At 40.6% G+C, this 20,021-nt stretch overlaps 1 protein-coding gene across 2 annotated transcripts in view; it reads right to left on the reverse strand.

The window, feature by feature from the left end:
* coro2ba (coronin, actin binding protein, 2Ba) overlaps positions 1-20,021 on the reverse strand; it is a 38,262-nt gene that overhangs the window by 10,645 nt on the left and 7,596 nt on the right. Inside the window, exons 1-2 of one of the 2 annotated variants that reach the window (XM_041031897.1) lie at positions 7,896-8,026; positions 5,263-5,463 (exon numbers count right to left, since the gene is read on the reverse strand). In XM_041031897.1, coding sequence (XP_040887831.1) covers positions 5,263-5,463 — 201 coding nt within the window. In that variant the 5' untranslated portion in view covers positions 7,896-8,026. Of the gene's footprint in view, positions 1-5,262; positions 5,464-7,895; positions 8,027-20,021 lie in introns of those variants that run through there. The other variant, XM_041031852.1, reaches the window with a different exon arrangement.

Below are 20,021 nucleotides of genomic sequence, written 5' to 3' on the forward strand. Positions count from 1 at the left end.
GCCTGTCATGATGTCATGAATGTTTGATGTCACTTCAGTCCATTGACCTCCTTTTTATTTCCTCAGAGATTTGTTTAGAAGCGTCTGGTCATGCCTCAGTGAAATCCTGTGTGTGTGTGTGTGTGTGTGTGTGGGTTTACATGTGCTGTCCTTACTGAACCCTGAACATTCACATCTGATGCGTTATCAAGCCTTAACAAACCCTCCTTTGAATACTACATGGTTTTCTATTTCCAGTAAAGTGTCTTGAAAATGTATCAGCAGCATCTCTGCACCTTGACCGTTGAACAGAGAGCGAAACAGATGCATTTTTCTCCCAAACCAAAAATAGGAATTTCATTTTATAGCAGCAGGAGGCAAAAATACAATCCTCCTAAATACAGCCTGAGTCAGGGAATTCTGTGAATGCATGTGAGTGACAGACCTACTTATCAGCTACTACCCATACTGATCAATAGTAGCTTGCTACTGACACCTAGTTGACAATTTAGATAGCTAGCACTAAGAGGACACAGTGGGTGGTGGTTTCAAAATCTGATCCACAGTTCATATCAATCTAATCACAGCAACACACAGAACTGATACCGTATGTATCAATATGTCAATGTATAAAGTCATACACAAAAAGAAAGCAAATCAATAAATATATATATTTTTTAGTGTTTCAGGTTTCAAGTTAACGTACTGCCAAAGATACTGAAGGCTTTGCTAATAAGATAAGGAACACAACCATGCAAAAAACCAAAAGAAATCAGGGTCTGCCAAAAGTTGACAACGGTGAAGTGAGACATCAATTCAGTCAATTTGAGAGAAGGGAAACAAGGACACAGTGGGACTCAGCAACAGAGAATGGTCCATAGACAGAACAGACTGAGACACATTGCATGATTTCATCATTAATGCAAAGCAGGAGGGTAAAAAAAAAAGAGATACAATGGAATTTCTTAAAGAGGAAGTGGGCGAAAGTTGGAATTGAATTCTTTGGCATCACTATCTTGTTCTCAGTATACTCACATGGAAACTCAGATTTGCTCGCACTTCACATAAACTCATTTATGTACATACACTTCAGGAAAGTATGAGAATATGCTCCCTTTTCAATGTTAAATGTAAAAAAAAAAAAAAAAAAGACAAGTCAGGCTAATAAGAGTTTTGATGATAAGCTTTTTCTATAAATGTTACAGTGACTGGCAGGTTTTAACACGGCCTCAAAACATTAATAACACTGGATCTAAGGGACTCATTACACAGGTGGAACTAATTACCTGCAAAGAAATGATGCCTGTTGGGAACCACAGGGTTCACAGGGTCCGTGAGATATTATGAGCAAATCCAAAATCATAATGGAAAATGAAATGATTAAACAAAGAGTCTTTTCAAATTCGATTTCACATATTTTAGAGCCTCCACTGTTACTTCTCTGCCACAGAATAAACATTTTTAAGAATTATGAAAATAGTCAATGTGACTGTCCACCACCCGCTAACGTTTAGCTGGATAACTGGCAGGAAAACAACACAGAGCAACATCGGGCCTCAGTGTCTTTCTGCAGCTCATTTCCTGAGACTGTGGCACAGAGGAGCTGTGCTGGTGACACACAGATGTGCTGGTGAACGGCTCCAGCACACCAGATGCAGCACACTGTGATTGCTACCAACTCTTATTGATCATTAATGCTCAATAAATCTTTACTAATGTGGCTTACCTCTGCTGCTCTGTGATTACAGTATTAGTGCAACCTATTCGAACATTCAGGAGATTAATGTTTTGAAAATATTATATGGCTCTTCTGGCTGTAATGTGGAATAATGTTTGAATTACACGACAGCAGGAGCTGAACAACTCATCTTATTTTAACGATACAAGTCTCTTTGCTACACTGCTGTCATTTTCGGATTCTTTTGCTAAAGACCTCACTGCTGCTGCAGTTTAACATCAGTGCGCAGGCTAATTCAAAAGGCTATAAACGTTAGCAGGAGATTTATAGCAGAATATTCTGTGGTATAGTCTCCCATACGGCCGTCCACTCCTCACTGAGCTAAGAAGCAAATGCTGAGTCATGCTCAGTAAGTTGAATGGATTGAATATTCGGCTGCTGTGGTTTGTCTCATGTTGATGGCCTAATGCATGCTGCTGGTGCTTTTTTATGGCTGTCTGCTCTGCCTGCCGTGTTTGGACAGTCAGGTGCTCTGGTCACTGTCACTGGATCACGGGTGCATTTGTTTCACGGTACAGTAGGACCTTGTTTATAGAGACATCACAGTGATATTTCAACTTAATAGTCGTAATACTGCTGCAAAGTAACATCCCTGTTGATAAACATGAGCTTTGTTTACCATGTGTTGGAAATATCCTTTTTATATAGATGCCAATAAAAAAATGTAAACTGTAAATTACTCTGGATGACTTTAGAATAGGAGAATATACATTTATCATGTAACACATGTAACCTCTGCTGGTATATTAGCTTGCAGAGCAGGCTTCCCTGATGGCTTTGTCTACAAAATGTCAGCGAATGGGAAAAAATGTGCATCACAATATCCTTGAGTCCATAGCAACATTTACAAATGATTAGTTTACTCTGACCAACAGATCAAAACCTAAAGATTTTCAGTTTTCTATCACAGAAGACAATTAATAACAGTAGTAATTCTACAGTATAGTGTAGTATAGTAGTAGTAATAGGAGTAGCAGTGATTCAAGAAGCACCACACCCACTGCACTCTCTTTCTTTGTCTGAGGTGAAGAAGAAGCGTCTGTGACCTTGTGTGTCATTTTCTGGGCCGGGCTGTGAGACAGGTGGTGCCAGCGGTAGTCCCTCCACTTGCTGATGGCATCGTCTGGGGCTAACCATATGGCTGTCTCGCCGGCTGTCATCATAATATGTCTTCCATGCTCATACCTCGCCATTAGCCATACCCACCACAGATTAGTTTGTTTATCTAATGGAAGAGGAGGAGCCCATTTTGCAAGTTCACTAGCATAAGAGTGCCTTCAATAAAGAAGGGAAAAGAGATTTTTGATTTTATGTATTTCATCTGTCAAGGAGGCTATGTTTTCACCTGTCTGTTACTGTTTGTGTTACTGTGTTTTTATGATTTTTTTCCCATTCTGACTGATCTCATATACACAGCACAGCCCAAACTGCCTCTGATACAGACAGCCATTGATTTTGGTTAAAGTGTGACTGGATACCATACCTCTAAGGAGGGTAGGTTCTGTTCATCCTTATGCTAACTGATATCACCTAGGTTTGCTGATTTGTTGTTCTGATCAGAGGATTCTGCGTGAAACAGCTGCTACCATCCCAGAGAAGCTGTCATCTGCGCTGCTGCTGAGTATGATAAATGCCATGTCTGAACTCGATAACTCAGCACAAACCCCAGGAAATGCTTAAGTGCGATTCTTTGACTTGCAGGAAATTGATCAAGTTATGGTCTTTGGATGGGTCATGGAAGGAGTCATTACACAGCATGAAAAATGAGTTTCAGTTCAAGAATTATAAGTTGTTGTCAATGATAATGTGCAATAGTTTTTTTTTTTTACCCTATAATCAAAATATGCCATTAGACTGAAGAGCAAAACACTGGACGAGAAGATTTTCCAGCTGCTTATTTCAGATTATTTTCATTTTCCTCAGATTAAGTAATGACCACCTAAATTACCTTTATACTATCAGCAATTAAAACTAGCGGTGAAGAGATAAAACTGCAGATAATAATAATAGCTATTTCTTCCTTAGTGAAGCCTGCATAAGTGATAAATGATACCATACTCTTTAAAATATATTATTAGAGTTACAAGTAAGCCACCTAGTAGTCACATCTGAGGACCTTCTCTTTCTATCTCTGCAAGCAACAATTTAAAAATGAACACGGTGCCAGGAAGTGTTACGTTCATGCTGTGATGCTGTGCCACTCTCCTTCTCAAAGCTCAAAGTGAGTTTCATAAATAAAGAGCGCTGCACGGAAACCGCCTGCAGTCTCACCAGTTTTAAAAGGCATTTCTCAGCTGAGCGGTGTGGGTAGATAAAATAAAATCTTTCTTAAATCAATTTATGAACAGTTATATCAAGTGATCCCTTATTACGTACTCTGTTATTACGTATATAGAATGATAGAGCATAGCAACAGTGGATAGTTTGTGACTCTTCAGATCAGAAGAAAACAATTAAAGGCTGACATCACTGTGGCTCTTCACACAGACTAATTGCCTAAATTGCAGGACACACACACGCACGCACGCACACACACACACACACACACACACTGACAGCCAGAAGTCAGTCTTTTTCCATGACTGAACACCATAGCTCATGATGATGTAAAGTAAAATGTAGCTGAGGTCTCCCTGCTTCAGACAGCAGAGCTGCTCAGCTTACTGAATACGTCTTCTGCCTGACAGCTTGACTCGACCCTGCTCAGCAGCCAAGAGCTTTTCAAGTACCTTGGCAGAGTCTCTCTTAAAGAGGCAAAGCACTTTATGGTTTCTCAGGCCTATAATGTTATCTGAAAAGTTGGAAAAATAACCCCAATATTTGTCTTGCATTGCTTTTAATACAGCAATACACAAGAGAACACAACAACGATCAGCATCCAATGGGAAACATTTGTCTTGTTCCCCACATAAGCACCTCAAATTCATTACAGGCACGACATTTAGAAACTATTTTCCATATCAAATTCAGTTTCATCACCACAAATCAAATCTGAACGAACACATTTTCAGTGAAATGCAGTTCCTGGAAAAGTTACTTTCCACAGACAATTTATCACTTTTCTATCTGCATAAAACATCTAAAATGTGCGACTTTAAGGCTGAATTCTCAGTGAGAAGAAACACATTCTCTTTGCTTATAATATGAAAAAGAATTTCAGACTTTCCAATACAGTAGTGCTCTTTTTGTTGTATTTATGGGCAATACCAACATGCCTTTATATTCTCCTATTAGCAATGCAATGCCTTAGATTCTGGCTTAAGGATTTTAGGGCTGGCGTGTTTTGTAATAGCAGGCAGGGTCTGTGCTTCATTTATGTAGAAACAGACACCGCCAAACCTGATGCATTTTTTTGTCAGAACTACCAACAGCTAAGCATTTTAAAAACATTAATATCATGTATCTCTTCTGACAATGAAGCGTACAGTAATGTACAGAATTCAGACAACCCCGGCAGTCTGCAAAGAGGGGAGGACCCCATTCATTTTTTACTCTGGTTGGCATAACAACAAACAGCAAATCAAGAGTATAAAAGTGCCAGTTACCTGGGATACAGGTATAACAATGAAAGAGCCCCCGCCGGCACTCTCGGTGACGACTGCAAGGAACTTGGAGTTGACGGCACAAAAGTGGTTGTCATGGACGTTCTTGGTGATGGGGACACCGTCGAAGCAGTGCTCCCGGTTGGCTACTTTTCCATAGACATTTCGAAACTTGGAGCTTCGGTAGGTCGGACGCCATGACATCTGAGAAGAAAAAAAAAACAATATATCAAGGATAAAGATTTATCAAAACTTTTTTTTTTGTTTTTTATGTCAAAATTGTGGAAAATGACCATCATAATTTCCCAGAATCCAAGATGATGTCTTCCTAACCAAAAAAAAAAACCCAAAGTCCAAAGATATTCAATTTACAATGATACAAAACAGAGAGAAAAACAGCAAAACCGTATATGTTAGAGGCTGGAACCAGCTATTTTTGCTTGATAAGATTGTCAGTTCATTTTCTGTTAAACGTCTACCTGCACTTCAGTGTCTCAACACAATTCTTTGCCTCTTCTTATCAGTCTCTATCAACATCTCCTCCTTTAAAACATCCTCAGTGTATAAAGTGTATAAAGCGTGGATTTAACCTAAAAAAGTAAGAGCCCCTAATATCGTTTTTTAACCCTGTAAGTGTAGTAAATGTGATAAGTAATTTTAACATTGTGTGCAGGCAGACTATAGAAACACACCAGGGTGAAATAGCCAAGCTAAACACGCATAATTTACATTGCAAAGAAACATTATATTCTTTCTGTGAATACTGTCAGGCACTGGACATGATGTCCAGTGCCTGACTCATAATGACGAACGTAAAGAAAGAATCAGTGAAGCCTAATGTCACATTCCCATGTACCAAACCCACAGTTGCAGGGTGGGTTGTCCCATCTGTGCAGACATGATAACAGTCGCACATGCAGTTGTGGGACATCGTCCAAATTGGTGATGGAAGTGAGACTTTCAGAAAAGCTGTTGTGACACTGTCTCATGTTGCCTTATAGCCAGTGATTAACATGTCCAGAAGGAAAAGCAGTAGTAGTAAAGACATTTCTTCCAAATAGTGTGATCACAAAAAAAAGATAATATATAAATAAAAATGATTAATCTCTAGCGCAGCACATTACAGTATGTCCTGTTGTTTGTCACTCTTTTAGTTCACGAGGATCTTGTACAACAGACAAGCAGCCATTGTTTGCAGCCATTACACACAACAAAAGAGACTCAAGACGCTTCTTTTGTTTGTCACTTCACCACAAGAATGCATTGATGGAGCTCTTGATTTTTGGCATGAGCTGGCCCTGCATAAGGACTGAAAAGTTGACTCAGTCCCAGGAAGTGGATGTCAAATGACCTTTGTCCCATAAGGAAAGAAGTTGTGGGAATTTCTCCCCAGTGAACATGGCCACCTTCTAAGAAATTCTCTGAGACCAGATCTGTTCCTGTGCACAGTTTCTGTGATAAGTCTGATGGAGACTATATCAGTTAACGAGGGATTCATGATTCTTGTCAGATCGGTGGCAGCGATGCCGGATGACATCAGGCAATCGTCTATTCAGCATTGTTCCTCGGATAAGGACGGGAACTGGTGGGAGTGGTGTACGCATACAAATAGAAACATCCCCTCACCATGCTGCTGCTATTGTCTTTCCCTGTCCCTTTCCGTCTCAGACCAGACTGGAGTAACAGCAAGTGTGGGTAACGTGGTAGATGAAGTCACCCAGTATTTCACAGCTACTGCTGTTACAGTACATTAAGCAGGTTCTTTTTGTGTGTGTGAGTTCTTAAATTTTACAAATGGTGCTGAAATGATTGGTAGATAATCAATAATCAAGTCAAGATAATTGTTATAAAATATTAGTTTAACTAATGTGATGAGTTTATAAACTATGATGTTTTTTTATGTAGATCTAACTAATGCTGTGTTGGCATTTTTTCTGTGATCAAAATCAGCCAGAGATCAAACGGCAAATGATGCTCCATAGGAACTAAATGTCCATTTATGACACAGATTCATATATAATTCTACTATGAGCTTATTATATGTTCCCTATAAAGGTTTTACACTCATCTCTTTCAAATCCAGATCGACTGCTCTGAAGCCATGTCTGTATGGGCAGCATAATGGCAGCTTGTTAAAGAATTAATGTAGAACAGAGGAGCAGCTGAAAGTGGCCTGAGGGACGGTTGGACGAGAGGGGAAGAGAAGACTCGCCTGCTTTGAGCTCTCTTTACAAGGATGCTCATTCAGTGGCCAATGGCGTATGGCACAGAGAGCATGTCTGTCTATGAGTGTTTGTGTCTTTCTTATCTCACAAGTGTCTGCAGCACAGGAATACACACACACACACACACACACAGAGTCAGTAAGCAGTGGCATGCACAAACACAAAAACACAGCAACTAAGCAAGAGAAGAAATTACTGTATCTACCAAAGCAGATCACAAGACTTGTGCGCTGTGAGCATGATTCCCTCCAGGGTTACAGAGTGTGAGGCCTTCTGAACTTTGCAGACAGCTTTTTGGTGCATATTTTCACCATTATCCATCCAATATCCCCCTTCATATTTACTACACATCACATATATGAACAGTAATCAAACGTCCTCATAATCCCCTTACTGAAAAAGTCACCTTACCTTACCAGTGTCCTTACAGTGACTCTATGGTCACTGTGTTCCTGCGGCCTTCTCAGTTTGCAAACATCCACCCTCCTTTCTAAGCAAGCTGCCAGGATCTCTGCTCTTCCTTCCTTTCCCTTCAATTCCAAGCAGGCGGCATGTGTGAGCTCTACCTCCTTCTCTCTCATGTTTTTTCCCCCCTCCCCTTTAAACTCACTCTTCCCTCCCTCTTCTCCTCCTACTAGTACTGATAGCTGCGGGCCCAGCACTCTCCCCCTCCTGCTCTTATGCTTCTCTCCCATCCTGCCACTCAGTCAGCCCTCTGTCTCTTTCCGTCTCTAACACAGTTCAAACTCTTGTCCAGAAGAGTAGTGTTAGACTGGTAGCCATTCATCCTCCTTTCTTTCCCACCCACAGTTTGGTTAGAATCAGATGACCCTTCCGACTAATTCCCAGCACCAGTAGTTTTTTACTCCCTCCATCCTTTTTCTGTCTTTTAATCTCTTATCACTACCTTTTTTATTCTACTCCTTCACTCCATAGGTATGAAACTGTCTGTAATTGTGGACCTTGTAGACAACTGCAACACTGCCAAAGGCAGGATGATAGCAAAGCTTTCTTATTTTGTATTTTGTATGTAAAAGTCTTTATAAATTAGCACAATGCCCTTCAATGTCAACGTCTGTTGTAGCTATTTATATTGTTATAGTTATTACAACACTTAAGAGCTGGGTGTGATCCACACATTACAGTTATTATGTTGCCGTGGTCTGAAATGTGTCAACAATGTGCAAGCAACACTTGAAATAGCCAAAGTTAATTTGAACATCAGTGTTTGCTCCCATTCATCTAAATGACTCAAATACATATTTAAAGATTTAATGTAGCTGGAGATAATTGTGCGAATGACACCAACTTCTTAAACCCTGCCTGTTCCTCCCTGACGAACCCCAAGGTCTCTTTCTTTCACTACAAACAGTTTCTGAGACGACCCCTGGTCAGGTCAATATACCGGGGGAGGCAGGTGTTATAGTGAAAATTGCTTCCCCTGATGATTGTCTGTGTGTTTGAAATGTAGGTGGAGCCCTGCAGGTTCACTGTGAGGGAGGTTCGCCTTAGTGTGGTGCGTATATGTGTGTATGTGTGTGTGTAGCGTACTTGTCTTTTGTCTTCCTTTTATGTTGCACATGTGTGTTGGCTTCTGTGTCTGTGCCCATGTCTGACCATGTGTTACCTGTTTGCACCAGTATACATTTACAGTAGTGTTCGTGGCTGCAAGGCAGACCACTCCAGAGAGCAGAGTGTGTTTATTGAGTGTTTTCTTTCTTTCTTTCTTTTTTTTTTTACATCTTGCCTCAAGACACCGCTTCTGCTTGGTGCTCTCTAAATCTTTCTCTTTCCTCCTCTCTGTTTGAGTTTTTAGCCCTCTTTCCAATTTCATAAAAGCAGTAAGTCTTTGTCTCAGTTGAAAACAAGCACCAAAATCTAAAACCCACAGTAGAACTGCAAAACACACACAAAAAAAAAATCCACTTTCAAATAGTTATTTTCATAAGTATAGCAATATCACTTAACTGTGCTCTCCAGCCGTCCCAGCTGCAGTGAAACGTCCACTCACTTCCTGAACTGTACACAGTCAATGGCAACACAGAGACTCATTATGAACCACAAAAGGCCATTCAATCACCACCAAATCAAATCAACGGGCAAAACTATTCCAATCAAGATTTTCTCAGTGTTGGTGCCAAATAAGGAAGTAGGACCATCTGAACCCACATTCAATACATACAAAAGGCAAATCCGCAGGGCGGTTGCATGTCTCGTCACTCAGACACAGTGAAGTCCTGTCAAGCCACCATGTCATGTTCTGTCTTTTCCTCCTCTCCCTTGGCAGTGGCACTGTACACTCATTTAGGACAACTTCCCATCTCTGCAAGGAATAAATAGCACAACAAGAGAGATATCCTATTGGCTCCTTTGGCAAAAAATTTCTCGCAGCGTGAAGTGGGCACTCTAATTCTGACTCACACAGGAAGTGTCACAGCTTAGCTGAAAGTGCTGGAATATTTTCTACACTGCTATAGCAATGTCTGATGGGACAGTCGTGGTTATAAAAGGCTTTTGTGTGTTGTGAAGTTGTTGATTATTAGAGCAAAGTATTTGCATTTTACTAGCTAACAGCGGGCAGTCAGATCCATTGACATTAATCTTCTTCAGGGCACCAATGCCGACCCTTTTCTTATCTAATACAACACATGAAAACCGCAATCATCAGTATTCAATCTGCCAGTCTGACAACAACAGTGTAGTTTTCCCTTACGAAATTACACCAAGTAAAAAAACAGAGATTACAGCTAAAACTATAGAAATGTTGAGTACTATAGATAAGGGTGAAGCCAAGTTATGATGACTCATGTAGCTGGAGCTGTAGTTTTCTCTGTGCTAAATGAAGCAAATCAAGTTAAAGCCTACAGTCTGCAACTATGACTGGCAGCTGTTCTAAATCATCAAAAATATGAGCAGTCAGTAAAGAAGTTGGCACCTCAATGCAAGGTGCACTCACAAGTTTCCATCAGACAACAGACTATAAGCACATTTACAGACCAATCAAAAAAAAATCAGCTGACACTAATGCATAATGTCTGATGCAGACAGAATATATAAGCAATGTTTGCTTACAGCATCTCATATACAAAAAAGTAAACAAAAGGCACAACCGGCACTGCAGGGGATAGCTGCTGTGGGCAAGTAGCAAATGGAATAAAATAAAAGAGAACAGAATAGATTTAACACACCTGCTCCAGCAGCCTGAAGTGAATCAGTCCATCTGGCTTTTTGTCAGATTTTCCAGATGGCCAGTCCAGGAATGTTGGAAAGGTAATCTTTTATTTGAGCCTGCATTCATTTCAATCAGTTGACAAGAGAGGTCACAGGAGCTCTTGGAACTCACTTAGTCCCCATTACCTTGCCCATTAATGTCTACTGTATTATTTATGGAGCTTCTCAGACAAAACACACACAAGCGCACCAAAAAGACTCAACTGTAACACATCATGTTAAAGTGAACCGCAGGGTTGGGTGAAAGGGCAAAGATTTACGATTATTCATGTCATGCTAAATAAACTACCCAATATATATCAGCATGGCAGCATTGCCGTTGTGAGCTTGTTAGCGCTTAGCTCACTTCATGACTGTAGTCTTGATATACAGACTGTTAGCCAATGCCTCGGCATCCAACAGCTAGCACAGCGCAGAAGGATACCATTAAATCATCGCAGTAACAAGACCATTAAACTCACTGAATTCATCTTTGTTAATACTTTAGTAACAACAATGAACAAAGTGGGTGAAGTCATTTTAAGGATTACTCTTCATACAGTCTTTGCGCCACAGATAGAAGCTTGGTGAAATAGCAGGCTGTGCTACACGAGTTTCGGAGTGTGTGTTCATGATGATAGAGTGTTACCCTGTGACAATGACAGGAGATGCTTGAAGCTCAGCTAATGGCAGCTCTTAGGCCTTAAGCCGGCCCCATTAAGCAGCCGTAATGGTGCAAATAGCACACTACTCAAGGACAGGAAACACAGAAACCCAGCTGAAGGGCACTTATCAGAGCACAAGAACATGGAGGAGTGGGTGTCCAGGAATCCATCCACTGTAAAAGGAGTTTGTTGACAGCAGTGTTATCATCCAGGTAATATAATCACTATGGGTTTATACTGAATATTAGTATAGTCTTTTTCTTCCTTCTTCTCTCTTACTAGCTAAAATATTTCACATTCAAACACGAATCAGACACATTTTTTTCATTTTCCACTTATATGATCAGTCAGTCCAAAAACCTGAAGAAAGGTCTAAATTAATAATCTCCCCTGTGCTTGCTTTTGCTTTTCCCCCAGGAGTTTGTGCCACATGCTTTTTGGAGCATAATGATGTGAGCCGGGCCCCACACCCCGAATGACAGAGGGGGGTTGTAGACTTAAGGTGAAGGAAAAGTCCAGTGGAAAGACTGAGAAACCAAAAAGGACATGAGCATAGGCACAGTAAAAAAAAAAAAAAGACAAGTACAGATAACGGAAGGTGGACGCTGCCTAAAAGAGAGTACGAGGGAGGAAGAAAGGGCAGAGGTAGACTGAGAAAGAATGATGAAATATTTAAAGAAACAAAGAAAAAAAGCAAACAGAAGGGAGGAGCAGAGGATGCTTTTACCCGACAGAGATTAACTCCCCTCTGTCAGACCACGTGTGTTCTCTACACACACACACACACACACACACACACAGACACACGCACACACACACACATCTTGACAAAACTCTCTGTAGTAGGAAAATAATTAAAATAGAAGCAACGGAAGAAGCATTTCATTTCATACTCTGATGCCCTCTGATGACCACCTTCTTAAAATCACAGTGAGCTGTCATATACTACATCATCATATCTGTAGATAAATAATTATTATCATTATTATTATTGTAGTGTTGTTGTTGTTTTTTTATACTAAAGTTTACTTTTACATTACATACCTTACAGTGATAAAAGCTGCTGTAATCAGTTGATGTTGCTACAGTTTGAAGAGAAAACTTGAATTTCCACTATTTACGTAGTGGACATCTGTTTGAGCAAAGCTAATACATAATTGAAATTGTGTTCAGAAGAACAAACTTTTACAGAAGTAGCACTAAAGAAAGTTGATTGATGGCAAAGTACACAAATCTCATCAGCTGTGAAATGAAATCCCTCTGGCTGTGGTTCAAATTGAGAAAGCCAAATGGCACTGAGCCCAAAATGCAGGAGCACTTTCATCAGATTATTGAAATCCATCACTGAGGTAATACCACAGAAACAGCTCTGTGGAATGATTAATCAGTCGGTGAGTTATTATTTCAGATCTGTTAAGATTCTGCGTTTCAAAACTTTAGGTGATTTCTGATGGGACTTGTCGACTTGCAGGACGTTGGGTCAGGGGCTGTTTTTCATAAGATGTGTTGACGTGTTTTTGTGTTTGAGTGTGCCAAAGGGCGGCTGTGTCTCAAGAAGGTCAATGGTTTGATCCCCAGTTCCTCCAGTCTGCATGTCCACGTGTCCGTGGGCAAGGTACTGATCCCCAAATTGCCTCTGATGGTTGCAGAATCAGTATGTGAGTGAGTGTGTGTATGAATTTGTGTGTGAATGGGTTGAATGGGTGAATTTACCATTTACCAACAAAGCAGAGTCACAATAAGGGATTACCACAGTCCTACACTGTCTCCTGAACAAAGAAAGAGATGATCTTGGTGCCTGCTCTCCTGTCAGTTGTTATTTGTCCATACGTTCCATCAAGAGAACCAAAAGGGTCCTTTAAGCAAGTCAATCATTCCAAAAACGATGCAGTTCAGATGCATTACTGGCCTCAGTCACAGAAGGAAAAGCAAATGTGTAAATAATAAAGTTATCAATGCTTTAATCATATTCAGCAGCTGTAGTTTCAGGGTTCTGTTTTGTGCATGCTGGCTCACTATCACACAGTCATGGCTTACTGGAACACATGACCCTCATGTTACTATGCTTTATTAGTAGGTACCAAAGGGCTGCTGGGCAAATACATTTTTAAAAGAAACCCTCACCAGGAGCTACGACATGGGAAGACTGAAAAGACCTGGACAGCCGCTTGTTTCTCTTCTCCATAAAAAAAAACATCAATCAGTTCATTTACTGGTTCAAACACTGAGCCATCTCTAATGTTTTAAAGCCATCTGATCTTTTTCTCATGCAAAGTATTTATTACTCAGTTTTTCACAAGTCTGGTAAAAAGCTACTTGTTCGTCCAAATTGGATGAGGCTCAAAGCTTTGAAGTTCAGGAGCGCAGAGACTCGGTATGCCAGGCAATCCTGCTCAACTACGTCAGCAACCAGATGGACCGAACACGCCTTTGGTTTCGCTACCTTCTCAATCTCTCACTGTCTGTCTTGCTCTCTGCTTTCTCTTTCTATTATGTCTTCTCACCATCTCTTTCTCTCTCTCACTCTGTCTGTCTTCACAGGACTGGAGCGATGGAGAGTGTGAAAAAACAAACCTAGACAGAGAGCGGGGCCAACCCAAGTGCCAGACCATCTGCCTGGCCAAGGACTTCTCCATTCCAGACAGTGACCGACTGAACCTTGGATCTGTGCTGTTAGAATCCTGATCTTCCTATTGTAAATGTGATATGCTTGGAAAGATGTAGGAGAATATGATAATTAATCCAAGAGAGACCAGAATCAGACAGATCTAATGCTCCAGTTTCCAATAAAAATAAATAAAAGTTCATCATGTTGGTGCCAAAAAAATACATTTACATAAATCAAACAATGCTTTGACTTAGTACTTTGATTATTATGAGATAAGATAATTTTACAGGCCAACAAACAAATTTTCAACAAATTTTAAATAGCAACTTGGAGCCACATATTTTATTAAATGAAATCAACAGTAGAAATGGCACAAAAATAAAGAAGCTTAAAGCAGTCACCTACTAAATTATGAGATACAATGTACGGTGCTGACATTTTGGCATAAGAGTGGCGCTGGAAGAAATTTAATTGAGTCTCCAGCGCTGAAAGGATTCATCCTCTGGGGAAGCATGAATCAGTAAATTCCATGGTCTCTCTGCTTTTTCGATTTTTATTTTTCTTGCGTACAGGTGGACATTTTGGCCCAATGGTGGTGCTGTACAACATGTGAGCGAGTCACCAGAAGCCCAAGGAATCATTGTGTGACTGTGAATTTTCACAGAAAATCTGTCCAGGGGCTGTTGAGATATATATCGCTGGACCACAGTATTGGAGAGATGAACTGACCGACGGTAGGTGCAGATACCGGATACCAGGAGTGGAAAGCTATTACAGAGTGATTTGCCTGATACATTTATACGGGGCAATGAGATAGCCAACGTCCTTCTACAGGAACCTCATACACATCAATATAAAATTAGTGTACTGGCTCAGTTCTCTGTAATCTCTTTATAGTTACTCGCAGTTTAATGAACTACTCGAAAGTGGGTCCATGGAGTAACTACATGTTGTATGAAATGACAAAGATAATATGTTCAGCCAATGAAAGAGGTTCCCCAGAGCAAGTACACATACTGATGCTGGAGGATCAATGAGTAGCCAGAGGACAGTAGGAATAAAAATGTAGTAAGAGAGAGCATACCAAGATAAAGCTTCTTCATGATGCTATTAAGAGGTCAAAAAATATCTTCTATCATGGTTCTTCAGCAGAAATGAGAGTCAGGCATATCAAAGTCTATTACCATAGGCAGGACACAAAGAGGGTCCACTCTGTGAGAGACAAACAGATTGCAGCAACTCTGGCACCTTTGCCAGCTCTAAAGTGGGGGCAGGGAAACTCCAGATGTTCCTGTTTATTCATGGCAGGGGTTGTGAAGAAAGACTCCTAATGGGTTTTTCTACTGAAGTAAGCAGGCTGAGCCACAACTGCAGCAATGGCCTAAAGTCGTTTCCACATTCAAACTAGACATGGATAGCAATCAAGCCCGTGTAGATCATGAGTGGAGATGGTGACTGGACTGTTTAAAATCAGACAAGTGAAAAGAGGAAGCACATAGTGCTCTTCACCTCTCCGTCCCACGGTTTCTAACACACACACACACTCCCAGACATGTACAGTTGTGGTTAAAACTACTGTCTAAGGAACAGTATGCACTCTTGCATGTCTGGGATTGTTTCTCCAGTGTCTCTACAACATTGTCCTCCTCAGCTTTGCATCCATGTGAGAGCTTGTTAAGCCACATTTGAAATGACAGTATTCCCATATGTGGGTGAAGGTTAATGTGTTGTGAATTTGACCTATTTCAGAGGAGCCACTGTGTTGATGAGATCACCCAGGGAGAACGAACCACACGACTACAATGTTAATGCAGCTGTCATTCTACGTACATGTGCCCCCATATGCTTATTATAATTCTTCCACTGTTGAAGAGGTAATTATAAAGCTTATACAAGGAAATGCCACTCACATGGCAGGACAGTGGCTTGCTAGCAGTATGTCAGATATGTACTATATGGTTACTCATGCACCTCTTTCCGGTCTGTTGCATTGATCTGTTCATTGCCAGCCTGTCGATCGGACTTCTACTGTACAGCAGGTCTATGTGTCCCAGTTTAAAATCCAGTTGATCCAGTTGAACACAGACCTCATTTCGCTATCCTCTGTGGAGACACATTTTTAATTTTGGATGTTATTCCATAAGGGATTCTTTATTGGCACCATCTACTCCCCACTGATCTGCTCACTTCCCAAGTCATACTTTGGCTTCCTGTATTATCTGAATCGTCCTTGTTTCTGTGTATCCCAGTTTGTGCATGTGTGTGTGTCTGTGTATTACATTGTTTTGGGTGGATTATACAGTAATCTTTCCAAACACATTCAATCAGTGATGATACGTATTTATAGTCAGTCCTGATCTGCACGCTATATTTTTAATGTCCCAAATTGTTAATGTCCCGCAAGTTAGGAAGTCTCAGTAAATCTTTCAGTGCAGTTGCTTTTCACCAAAATCACAGAAATAAAGCTACTGTAGTCAGTGAGTGTTAACAGTACGGAAGCACAGCAGCTATTAGCATCGCCAATAGAGGAAAATTTGCTATTTCTCAGATGTTTCCTTTGAATGGCATTGCTAACTAAGGTTTCAATTGTGTGAAGACGCAGTGGCTTCTAGACCGGGTAATTCACAGTCATGCAGTAGTATGAATTTACTAACTAACTAAGGGATGCTAACTTCACCCAAAAAACTCACTGCATTTCTCTGGAGCAGTAGAGAAATGAGGTGGGTGTGCGGTCAGAAATATTTGCAGGCTTAAAATGAGGATTAATGTCAAAGCTTCAAATCCTATCTTTCCATGACTCGAGGACTTCTTTAATTTTGCGAGCTTTTCTTTGCTGCTGCTACCCTCAGCACCTTCCCATTCAAAACCAGAACCGCTTTTTTTTTTGCCCCTGACCCTGTGGAATAATGTTTTTTAGCCTTTATTAACTGAAGCACAGGATTTCACAGCTCCTATCCTTCATTTACAGGAGCACTGCCGGACCTTATCTTGTGTGACAGACAGGAAGGATACAGAGAGCAGACTGAATAATACCTCTGAACTCAGCTGCATGGTTATGGCTGACTAATGGGCTACACAAGTGAAAATTATAGAAGCAGGAGTCCCAGATTGAAGTACGTGGAAGATTTTCCAAATAGCTATTTTAGGTTGCGTTGAACAAAATTTGGCCTTCTACATCTCTTTTTAATTTTTTGCATCTATTTTTATTCATTTTGCATCTTTTTGTGGGTTCCTTGTGTCTCTTTTTAATCATTTTGTCTTTTGGAGGTCATTTTTTTTAAGATTTCCTCTGTTCCAAGGCAGCACTAACCCCTTAGGCCCCTGGACCTATGCCCTGTAGGCCCATTCAATTATCCATCCATGGTTCTATCAAAAAATTTTGTGCCAGCCTAGCTTCCTGAAATTTTGCATGAAAAATAATTATTTCTCAAAAGTTTAAACTTACGATCTGTGCACAAAAAATGAACAAAATACATTTTATAAACAAACACTGCGCACTTAAACTTTAATTACCCAGGTTTTATTAGCAATGCTTAGATTGGAGCTAAATCTTGATCAGGTCTGTGCGTGTTTTTCACGTGTTACTGCCCTCAGTTGCACTTCATCTCCTTCCACGAAACATCTACATAAATAAATGAGCTGGCACATCAGCACAGACCCAGAAAACCCTCTCAGCTGCAGTCAGCACCCACAGTGAAGAAGCAAAGGGCAGGAATGCAGACACAGCTGGCTCTCAGCTGGTGAATCTGTCCAGTAAACAATAACACACAGAAAGAAAATGCATACAGTGAGCCTACGTTCAACAATGAGGCATCCGATGGATTTCCCTGAGCAACGGGCTTTCTTGTCTTCTTATCAAAAGCGCATAGACCTTCCTATCAAAAAGCCAACAAGATCATAAAGGTGACTGCTTAAAGTTTTTTTCTCGTCAGACTTTAAAAAAAAACGAGACAGAAGGTTGAGTTTGCTTTCTAATCAAAATAGAGAAAAGAATGTGCAGGTGCAAGACAACGTCCCTGGAAAACTCAAGCATGTAAATTGAGCTTTTATAGAATTCTGCATGAATGGGTAAATTGTCAATATGTTTTATTAAAGCCATAAAAACAAGGAGTAGTATGAATTCTAATGTTCAATAATTTCTAAAGCCTCTTTGTTTCTCGCCAGTGTTGCTGGACTGCTCCTTTTTAGACAGACAGGCATACCCACTGTGTTTCCATAGTGACAGCAATGGAAATCCAGACAGCTGGAGTTAATAACAAACTCTCCAAAAATAAGGACAGATTGACACTTATACTGACGTTTCACAGTTGTGATGAAAAAAAAAACTCTGAAGGAAGAATTGAATAATGGTTTTTGAAATTAACTCCAGCATAAATCAACCCCCAGTGATGCAGTGTGTCATGTCGCTGCTTATGCAAAGCCTTTCAAGACAAATACAAAGTAGTTTTTAATATTATTAACTTAATATACTGACATGTTGAATGGCTGCTTTAAGATCAGGGCTGTAAAACTCTACTCTTCTACTTAAATTAATTTTATATCTTGTCCTCCTTTCTCCCATTTTGGAAAGTCTAAATCCTCTGATGGTCTGAGGAGGGTGTAGACAGTCATATGATTCCTATGATCTACAAGGAGCTTCCCCTCAAGGGCGTATTGCTCTGTTAACGGTATTTGCCCCAGGTTCCATTCCCTCTGCAGGACACCCCGACCAACCGCCATGCATCACTAGTGCAGCAAGAAGAGTGCACTCTTTTATACATCAGTGGTTAAGTCCCAAGCCTGAAGGAGCTCTGACCTGAACCCAGGTTTCTGCAGCGTCAATTGCTTCTCTCCTGCACCACCTGGCCCCTGACCTCTCCAAACGTCAACTGAACTGAAAACAGCCTCGTTTATAAACCGCACGTCTTCCGCCACGCTCATCTAACAAACTGCTGACACACCAGGGTTTATCTGTGGCTCCAATCTGACACTTTACTCTATACTGCATCATTTATAAGAGGCTTATGTATTTATGCTTCATGTGATCTCCTCATGGGCTCATCTGTTTGTTCAGAACAACAAACCACCGTGACTAACTACCTGTGAAAAAATTGATTTTAACACTTTTTGTTCATCTCATTTTTACTAAACAGACTACGAGAGAGAGGGAACAGTAGAGACATGAGGTGAGAAAGATGGCACGAGGGAAGGAAATGAAAAAAATTGGAAGTATTTTGTGCTACAGAGACTAACATCTATATTTATACGAGCTAACAGTGCCCAGAGGCAAAATACAGAGCTGAATTTGACCCCGATGAACTCCAATGCGGATATCTGTGTGCTTGTGTGTGTTTGTACGTGTGTGTGTGTGTGTGAGATAGAGAGAGTGTGGGTGGTAGTATCATCCTCCATGGATGTGCTCTCACTCGTTGCCCCACTCCCCACTCATTGCTCACTTATGTTCACTCAGCTCTCTCTCATTCAGTGCAGAATACAGTACCACCTACAGTATAACACACACAAAGATAAATTCATAACCTGTATGCTCACATGTGGTATGCATCGTGTCTGAACCAGTGTCTTTACCAGCATAAGACATCACAGCACATCACACCTGACAACCATACCACGTGTGAGAAACAAATGACAAAACATTCAACAGCGCTGACAGGACATACCCCAAATGGGAGCTGACATTGTTGTAAGCATGCAAGAAATAAAAACACAACACACTATACAGCACTGCCATTGTCAGCCTCAGGCTTAGGAATTTGATGTGGGATAAAATTACACAAGTGGATTCCATGACACTTCATCAAGCCTCGCAACCGGACAGCTACTGTTTCAGTGAGAAGACGGACCACCCTGATCTGCAGCTGCCTAAGTGACATTTACTGACCACCTCAGCTTCACCAGTGCAACTGAGTGCAATAAGAGTTACTAAAAAGGACAGTCTTAACTAGAAGATCTTGGTATTTTAAGTTCCTATTATCGAGTCATTTTACTTGCTTTGTGGTTTTTGTACTGTATTTCAGTAATTGGTTATGATTAATTTGTGAAATTTCTCACAACAAG

This window comes from Toxotes jaculatrix, chromosome 1 (genome assembly GCF_017976425.1).
Source record: "Toxotes jaculatrix isolate fToxJac2 chromosome 1, fToxJac2.pri, whole genome shotgun sequence".
NCBI lineage: Eukaryota > Metazoa > Chordata > Actinopteri > Toxotidae > Toxotes > Toxotes jaculatrix.